Source organism: Cibotium barometz, chromosome 1 (assembly GCF_041138505.1).
Source record: "Cibotium barometz isolate CiBa-2024 chromosome 1, ASM4113850v1, whole genome shotgun sequence".
Taxonomy (NCBI): Eukaryota; Viridiplantae; Streptophyta; class Polypodiopsida; order Cyatheales; family Cibotiaceae; genus Cibotium; species Cibotium barometz.
In genome coordinates this window covers 10223531-10232732 of record NC_141046.1, presented here as the reverse complement: position 1 = coordinate 10232732, position 9202 = coordinate 10223531, and the positions used below count along the sequence as shown (strand labels likewise).

The 9202-nt window shown below is 41.0% G+C and overlaps 1 protein-coding gene across 4 annotated transcripts; it reads left to right on the top strand.

The window, feature by feature from the left end:
* The first annotated feature begins 314 nt into the window (after nucleotides 1–314).
* On the top strand, nucleotides 315–4359 carry LOC147641588 (AT-hook motif nuclear-localized protein 10-like). Of its 4 annotated transcripts, XM_086791645.1 has the most exons (8): nucleotides 369–448; nucleotides 562–637; nucleotides 904–1921; nucleotides 2194–2261; nucleotides 2394–2525; nucleotides 2726–2887; nucleotides 3592–3822; nucleotides 3910–4359. In XM_086791645.1, exons 3-8 carry the CDS (start codon nucleotides 1405–1407, stop codon nucleotides 3919–3921), a joined length of 1122 nt encoding a protein of 373 aa, XP_086647771.1. In that variant the 5' UTR covers nucleotides 369–448; nucleotides 562–637; nucleotides 904–1404; the 3' UTR covers nucleotides 3922–4359. The 4 variants fall into 4 exon arrangements, with proteins under 4 accessions (XP_086647623.1, XP_086647848.1, XP_086647771.1 ...); XM_086791497.1 differs by having other exon boundaries at nucleotides 315–637; XM_086791722.1 differs by lacking the exons at nucleotides 3592–3822; nucleotides 3910–4359 and adding an exon at nucleotides 3084–3399 and having other exon boundaries at nucleotides 315–637.
* The last annotated feature ends 4843 nt before the right edge of the window (nucleotides 4360–9202 follow it).

Sequence of the window (9202 nt, the reverse complement as noted above, 5' to 3'; positions counted from 1 at the left end):
AAAATAAGTAAAAATTGCCTCCATTTTTTAAATTAATGGTTTTCCACAAAGTTTTTTTCGTGTGAAGCAACCCTAAGGCTAGGTAATTTTTTTTTGTTTTTGTACACGAATACTTATCCACAATTATTCAAAGGGTATAATTAGGTGGACTTGAAAAAGGTGAGAATTATTTTTAATTAAAAAAAGAGGTTTTTTAAAAACATAAAAAAATAGATACGTCATAATGCGTACCCATCAAAGCAGCGATAATTTCCACGCACATTTGAAAAAAGGTAAAATGGCGGAAACACGATTTGATTTTTTTTTGAAAGGAGTTGGTGGAGCGATTTATTTATTAATATGGGGTTTCTGAGTTTTTATTTTAGTTTTATTTTTCGTTTTTTGGGTCCCGAGAAGCTGGCGCCAAGTTTAGCGGTCACGCCAAAAAGAGCCCACAAATCTGGCGGCTGTTCGTTTTCCTACTGTTTTTCTTATGCGTACTTTTGTTGCCAAATCTGGCGAGTTTTGGCGCTTCCCGTTTTCTAGTAATTCTGTAGGCGTTCGTTCTGTGATGATCTGCAGAGAATTGGATATTGTTTTCTTCTCCAAATTTGGCAGTTCGTCATCGCGATTGGCCCAACCTGTAGCACTTCTGCAAGTTTCTTAGATTTTTCCATTAGAATTCTGAGGTTAGGGTTTCGAATTTCTGCTAAATTTTCATGGTTAGGGTTATATTTCATGCAGAAAATGCTTTTTTTGATAATTAAAAAAACCTTAAAGTTCTGGTTCTTTTTTCCTTCTATGGTTTTTAGATTGAATTGCATCTTATTGGAGAAAAATTAGTTCTGAGTTTAGGGTTTCGATATATGCTGCTATGGCATCTTCTTGGCCCTAACAAGAGCGATCTTTTACTTTTCTGTTTAGGCTCATATTTACTCAAAGATTAAGGTTAACCCTGCTTCGGTTCAAGGCAAGAAACAAAGCTTAAAAAATGGGTTATGCTTTAGAGGGGACCTTTCCACCACATCATGGCGATGGCGACGACTGCTCTTTTAAACGTCTCATAGGATTTTCTGAGACTTAAAATCTCTGCTAGGGCTTCTGTGAAGATCAAAATCCGTATAGGGTTTGTGTAGTGTGTAGAAATCAAAGAGTTATGATGGGGGGTGTGTATTTTTGGCAGGAGCTCTACCCTTTGTGCTTCATAGGAAACCTTGCCATAGTTCCTTGCCTTTATTCTTTACCTTTGACAGGCGACCCTATAAGATGATGGGGTGTCGTATTTCACATCTCTGCTAAGGGGTTTTTAGATCAGGAGAAGGGATCCATTTTCCATAAAACAGAAAGGATTTTGGCACATGTGGCCAGACACCATATCGAAAACTTTGTTAGCATAATAGCGTGTAGGCTGGATTCTCTCTGTGCATGGAAGTCAAAGAGTCAATGGGCCTGCCTGCCGTTGTGACATCAGGCTCAGGATCACCAGCCAATGCGATGCACCAAAGTAACTCGGAAGCTTTTTCAAACCCGGTGCCTGTGAGACCCGATGCAACAAGGGCCATAGCAGCTCCACCTATCACTTCAGAAACCCCCACTGCAAGGGTCATGGCAGTGCCCATTGTTACCACGGTTTCCAACTCTTCCCATCTCAGTACTCCTCCATTCACGCCAGACATGTCCACAGCAATCGTTCCTCTTTCAGTGGTTGCTAACACAGACGATGGTTTCATTTTTTCTAACACAAGTGGAGGATTAGGGTTTGGAGGATTGGATTCCATTAAGAAGAAGCGAGGCAGGCCTCGGAAGTATGAACCAGGCAGCAGTCTTACCTTATCAGTGACACCATTGTCGACATCAGTTCCCAGTCCACTGTCACCTTCTCAAAAGCGGGGCCGGGGAAGGCCACCAGGTTCTGGCAAGAATCAGCAGCTTGCAGCTTTAGGTATGTATTTTTTTCAGAAGGCAATATTTTATGTCGCGAAATCAAAATTGTGCTTAACTTGTTTAGAAGGATTAATGCTTGTACTTATAAGGAGCCAGTAACACTGAAAGCCCAACTTAATGCTTAAAGGGTATACAATTTGTTTTCTTATGTCTGTTAATCTTAAAGGGCATACAATTTTCTTTCTTATGTGTGTTAATCTTGAGATTACATGTTTGACCTTGCTTTTATTAGGTCCCTTATCATTGATTGGGTCTTTTTATGCATACCAGGAGAATTGATGTTAGGCTCGGTGGGTGTGGGCTTTACTCCTCATGCCATTACAGTTGCAGCAGGGGAGGTATATATCAAGATCTTCTTTCATTGGACATAGCAAGCAGTGAGCTAAGCCAAAACTCAAAGCACTGGTCAACATGTTAATTTGACTATATAGGACATAGCCGGTGAGTAACATGTTTATGTGATTATGTAGGACATAGCCTGCAGAATCATGTCCTTCTCGCAACAAGGGCCTCGAGGAATTTGTATTCTGTCAGCAAACGGAGCCATTTCAAATGTCACACTCAGGCAACCTTCAATCTCTGGTGGCACTGTAACTTACGAGGTCTACTTCGTAACACTTAGCCTGTGATTGCTTAGTGACTGTAACTATGATTTGCTAATGCAAAGGCATTGTAATTCTTTTCTTTTTCCATTCGTGTCTCATTAGTTTCTAGTATTTTTTTCTTCTACAGGTTTGGAGACTTGTAGCAAACCACTATTTTGAAGACATACTGAGTGCTTCTTATGGTGATTGTGTTGCAGGGACGCTTTGAAATCCTTTCCCTTTCTGGATCTTTTCTATTGACAGAATCTGGTGGTGCACGCAGCCGAACTGGCGGACTTAGTGTGTCTTTAGCAGGGCCAGATGGCAGAGTCGTTGGTGGCAGTGTTGCCGGAGTGCTGATTGCAGCTAGCCCTGTTCAGGTGAAATAGCTTGGATTTTACTGTTGACAGCTAGCTTTGTTGACATGTAAGAACTTAGTGTTTCTCTCTCTCTCTCTCTCTCTCTCTCTCTCTCTACCAAATACACAACACGAAGACCGTGAAGGAGGTTGTCGAAGGTACATCTGGGTCATACAATCAGCAGGCTTTAATTTCTTGGAATTCAAATTGCCTGCAGCTGCACGTCCACATCATCCAACTGACATTGCTGAATCTGCTGTACCTGCCTGTCTCATTGAATTCAGAATTTCACTTGTCTATGTCTATCACATTGAGAATTGGTTCTGGCAAATGCTGATGAGGGTGCATATCATTGATCCAACTTTCTGCCTCTCTCCATCCTTGAAGGACAGGAAAGGACACCGGTCATCCTTTGCCCGGAGGAAAATGGCTCCCAGATGCAGTGTTCGAAGCTTGACTAATTGTAAAAGCTTCAGCATAGGTTGAATTGGGGTCGATTCCTTTGTAATCCATATCTTTGTGCCTTTTTAAAGTTTTTTTGGCTGCTCTAGACCCCCAATTTTGTCGGATTTGGTGTGGTGAGTGATTACTGCATGATTACCTTCTTGTGAAATGTAGGCCAGTAAATCCCCTTCTATGAGAGAGAGAGAGAGAGAGAGAGAGAGAGAGAGAGATTTCAGCCATGTGTTTTGGTTCGAGGTTGTTTTTTTTGGGGAAATTTGCAGGTAGTTGTAGGCAGTTTTCTGTGCAATTCCAAAAAATTACAACCAAAGCCTGCAAAAGTGGAGGGTCCCACTGGCTTATCGAAGTTATCTACCCAGAACGCTGGCAATCTCGCTCCAGAATCATTGATAAATGAAATGTCTGATACCAAACAGCTAGTAGCGGAAAGCCCAACTCTTAATCAGGGTACAGGAGCTACTGCTAGCAGCAATACCGATTCGCCACAATGTCAGGTGATTCCTGCACAATCTTTGGATGGTCAGCATCTCAAATGGTATCAGAATGAAGGCACATTACTAACAACAGCATTTCTTTGCCAGGATGATGATTGATTTTTGCCTTCAGGCTGTTTAACACCGACTTTACAAGCCTGAATGTTAGGGGTTACATGTAGGAAACCACACCTTATGTACACTAAACGGAGAGTTCACAACACGGGCACTTTGTGTAGGCTCTTTTGTGGACCTTACTTCAAAAAGAAAGGCGTCTACTAACGAACTCCCATCTAGAAGATAGGTCTTTGTTTTTGTTGTTTAAACGTAGGGGAGAGTGAAATAGATGAGTTTGAAAGTTGTGATTCTTGAATGATTAGTTCTTTCTTGTGGGAAGCTTTACTTGGATGTCATGGTGTACCTCAAAGAATGTTGTGTACCTGGCTACTGGAACTGGATTGATATGCCTGCTTGTTTCCAAATACTCTCTCTTTTCAGGACTTGTTCACCATACAATTGAGATGCATTTCAATTTCTATGACATATTAGCGGTTTAAGTTATTTTGCTTGCTTTTTTGATTCACTTGACACTCTTATCGTTTTCCTTCATTATTTAAGTTGCTCTTTCTCAATGCTTGTCCCTTTTGGGTCTGCCTAAGGCCTTGGGTGTGTGCTGCTTTTGACTTGTTGCTTGGAAGGTTCAACATAGCCTTATTTTTCATCAAGGCTTCACTCTGTGAAGCTCTTAACAGATTTATTGGTCATGATATCAAGCCTAATAGGTCACAGGGATTTGAGGAGTTGTAATGTGACTTAGACCTTCCAACTCCAGTAGCTTAAAATGATGAATTTATGCGGCTTGCTTGGTGAGACTACTTGGGGTTGATGCCTTACATTGCTTCTTCAAGTTAGCCTTGTATCTATTTTGTCACATAGTCAACACAGATCCAAAGAGCACTAAATGAAGAGTAAAGTCTCTCGGACTGTTATACCAGCAACACTCAATACCTTAAGTCTATTGCCAAACCAAATCCCCAAAACTCTGCCACTTACACACCGTGTTGGTACTTTGACCACACACCTAGGAGGGGGGGTGGGCTTAAGTTCACTCACAACACTTGCACTTCATGTTGGTACTCTGACCATACAGCTTGGAGGAGAGAGGGCTTGAGTTTTAGATATCTAGTATCTACAAGAAAACATTTCACATTCTCCTCGCAAAGTTGCAAAGGTAAGGATGCACATATAACCAATGTTGCATACCACATAAGAAAGAAAGTATACTTAGTTTTTTTATGTTTGTTGGAGTTGAATTTTCTTTGTCCTTGATTATGAAGAGGAGGCCCTCTTCTCTCGAAGCTAAATGTTTTGAGGTCCAAAGCTAGAATTTTCCCATGGATAGTCTTCAAGCAGTCATAACATTCTCAAACAATGTTTGTGTAAAACTTGCACAAGCAGTTGACTTGTGAGAAATCTCCCAAAATTTGGTAGATGCTTGGCTAGTGGATTGGTAGGCCTTTGGCTTAACCACACTAACAGCCTATTGAATTTCTCAGTCGAGACTGTTTTTCTTAGTTGAAAGGAAGGTTGGGCTTTGATATGATGTAAGTAATCTCGGAGTTCACACATGACTATTAATGTGATTAAACCAAAATAAATATCCACTTAAAACCACATGCACACTTAAAATATTGGACACTATACTCCGATTGGAATAGCAATAGGCTAGCTTTTTGTCATATTATTGAGGAGTATTTATATGTTACAAGCTTTAGAGGGGTCTCTTGTTCTTACACGTGGAACACACCAAGTTTCTCGTTTACAGGTACAAAGTTTCAAAAGGTATCCACATATTATAGGACACTTGTGAACCCATGAAATCCATGAAGGGTAAAGAGACAATGATTACGACTACCTTAAACCTAAGGGATCCACAAAAGCAATCACATAATTGTTAAACAATTCTAAAATGGGATTGATAATGGTGATAGATATAGATTAAGCAACATAATTAAGGTAGATTAAACCACACTAAGAACTCCATAAGAGAGAGAGAGAGAGAGAGAAAGAGAGAGATTACACACTCAACACTCAATTTTATTGCTTATCACAAATGAACCATACAATGATATAGGCTTTCTAGCCTTATTCCACTTTACATGTCATCATCCATGTGGCACTCTCTTTTTCACTCTTTTGGTCAACACTCACACACCATACATGTGGCATTATTATCTTACCATAATATTTTGCACCTCTAGGGTGTTTTTCCATATACACACAACACCACGATTATATCTCTCAACACCTCCTCTTAATCGAGATGTTCTACAACTCACCCATCACCCATATCAATGTAGTAGCATTGCACAACCACAATCGCTACCACTCAACACTCCCCCTCAATGATACATTGGAGTGTCCATCAAACAAACATGTATGCGTGTGTCTACCATCTTAAACACCTAGTCCATTTTGAGCTAACTCGTTCACAGCGGAATCACTGAGTCCAATTTGAACATATAAGTTCGGGTGGGAACCAACGCATGCGCATGCGCCTCACACGTGCATCGCTCATGCACACATCACAGTAACCATTTTGAGCTTCTCGGTGAGCTCGGGCATGGTTACACTCATACCGTGGGTGAATACACATTTCTTTTTGAGCAGACAGGCTTGGGCACGGTTGCCCTCATATACATGGGTGAAACAAATACAATCCTTTTTATGTCGTGTGTAGGGACAGGGCACCCACAAAATACAAGTGGTCCATTACTTTTTCACATAAGTCAATAATTGCCCGCTATTTTAGGACGTAGAAGAGAGATACAAACAAAATACAATGTGTAGCTTACATGGCCATTCTATGTCAAATCATGGGCACCATACATCCTTGATATCTTCATGACTTTGACTTCCATGGTGTAGAGGGAGACAGGTGCTAGATTGCCGCGTGCGCTAGCTAAGGTAGCTCCTCCTATCAACTTCTTCCGTCGGGCGTTGATTTGTTGGGAGATGAAGCTATGTTGTCCATTGCTCGTCTCACGCAGCTGTAGGCGCGAGGAAGGTGATGAAGATGGCTCGTCTCTTACAGTTGCAGGTGATGAATACGGCGAGAGGTTGCCTCTATTGTTATCCGTCGGAACCTTCTCGCTACTACTGTTTCTCTCTCTTGTGAGGAGAATGTAACAGCCGCCTTTCTTGTGCTGAGAAGATGTGCTGCCTAAAGCTGGCTTGCTTTTGATGCTGCCACCACCGCTGTTGCTTTGGCCTGCCAGCTACTACTGTTACCGTCCTGCATTAGTTTACTGTCGCTTCCTTCTCCTTGTAGCCAGCAATGTTGCTGTGTTGTTGCCTCACCTGCCTCCTCCTGCTTGGCTGCTCTACAGCACCAGCACCACATGGCACATCTCCTTCTTTTTATTCAATCTGCTGTGAGCTTGCTTGCTCTTGTTGCCATTCATTTTCCTCTTCACACCTCCAAGTTGAGGTTTCCAAGTGTGGCCATAAATATGGCTATTGTGAGCTCCTTGATAAGAATGCCACACTCTAGGGTTCTTTCTTACATACACACAACACCACGATTGCATCTCTCAATACCCCCTCTTAATCGAGGTGTTTCACAATTCACCCATCACCCATATCAATGTAGCATTGCACAACCGCAAATCGCTACCTCTTAACAATATGTGTCCTTATCTGCAGCAAGCCTATAGCCTCAAAGCTAGGTTACTTGTCCTAAATCACATAATGTGTCCTCATCTATAGCAAGCCTACATTCTCAAAGCCAAGTTACTTGTCCTAGGACAAGGGTCATTAGAAAACTACATAGAGCCCAACCCCATGGGAAACTTTAAACTCTAAAAAACAAAGGGTTTTGTGCAACCTTTCCCTTATGTTCCACCACCATGTGAATATGCACAAGACATGCTTAGAATGGTGTTTAACATGGGAAAGGGGGTTGCCACCACATAGTACGTAGAGGCTCAGATTTTTCACATCTCAAAGATGATTACCAAATTTGATAGAAATAGAAATCCCATTCAGTATCTAGAGAAGTTATCTAGAGAAGTTCGATCAAGTTTACAAAACCATGGGTAGGATTAATAATCCCACCAAGATTGGTTTATTTTGGAGTTTGCCTAGGCAGAGTATACTAGTGGATTAGGACACTAAATCCACTTGAAGGTTAGATATGAGGTCTTGAGGTACACCTTCATTGTGGGATTCTCATCCCATTCAAGAGAGGGACCTTCACTGTGGGATTCTCATCCTATTCCATAGATCTATACCCATGCCAACACTTCACATGCTTGCCTTTGAACCGATAATCTTGTTTTCTCTTCTTCTCACATTAAGTCTTGCACTCTCTAAGTCTAGCTCTCTTTCTAGCTATATAAAAAAATCATGATCCTGGTGTTTGCACACTCATGACAAAAATAGCCTTCCAATCGTGCACGAAAAGCAAAGACTTCATGAAAATGTCCACAAAAAAATCCTCCATCTTGAACCAATCAAATCGACATATGAATCACATTATACGGAGCCATCAGATCAAAATCTGAATTGCAATATATGGAACCTTCAAATCCATGCACCAAAATACAAATCTTCACACAAAGAGCTTATTTAATCAACCCGAATCCACATCTCCCTCCAAGGCACAAATCTCACCTACAATTATGCTAATTAAGTGAGGTGGATATGCCTAGGAGGTCAAAGCAAAGTTGTATGCCCAAGGTCAGCATTGTTCTTAGCACTCCAAAATTTTACCCCCAAGATATGCAAGCTCTTTAATAGTGAAATTGCTATACTTAAGCAGGAGGGTTGATTAGCCACCAACAATTCAAAAAGAGGCTCAAGAATTACATGGATCTAAGTCACAAAAATTGTTTCTTAGGGTGCAATAAAGTTAGAGACCTAGGATGGGGTTAAGATGGAAGAATATTTCAATGGTATAGCAAGCTAAAGCTCTACTATCTACCTCTCACCCAGGTTATGATTTATCAAATTCATAAGAAAAAGGAGGAGAAATGAGAGTGTGATAAAGAAATATGGAGGGTACCTCTCGATATGAACGTCCAAAAACCAAAGACGTCGTAGAAACCCAAGCCTATAGATATCTGTACATATAATCAACCTTCATAGAAACAAAGATGAAACTTGCTCGCCTTTAGCTAGAGCTCCCCTAGAAGGACCACCTAGCTGTGTGGCCAACCTTGGTTGACATTAGGGCTAGCCATAATGTTTTTTCTTGGGAGATGTGTATCTTGTTGGGCCACCTACCCCACATTACTGCATTGAACAATTCCTAGTTTATAACCATCAACTGTATTGAAATGACATTTTTCATTGGATCTAAACCTACATCTTGTAAATTTTATATAACCCCCATAGAGAA

Coding starts and splice junctions, on each gene's coding strand:
- LOC147641588 (XM_086791497.1), top strand. CDS start 1,405: ATGGAAGTCAAAGAGTCAATGGGCCTGCCTGCCGTTGTGACATCAGGC. Junction 1,922..2,193: donor TCAGCAGCTTGCAGCTTTAG/GTATGTATTTTT, acceptor TATGCATACCAG/GAGAATTGATGTTAGGCTCG. Junction 2,888..3,591: donor TTGCAGCTAGCCCTGTTCAG/GTGAAATAGCTT, acceptor GGAAATTTGCAG/GTAGTTGTAGGCAGTTTTCT.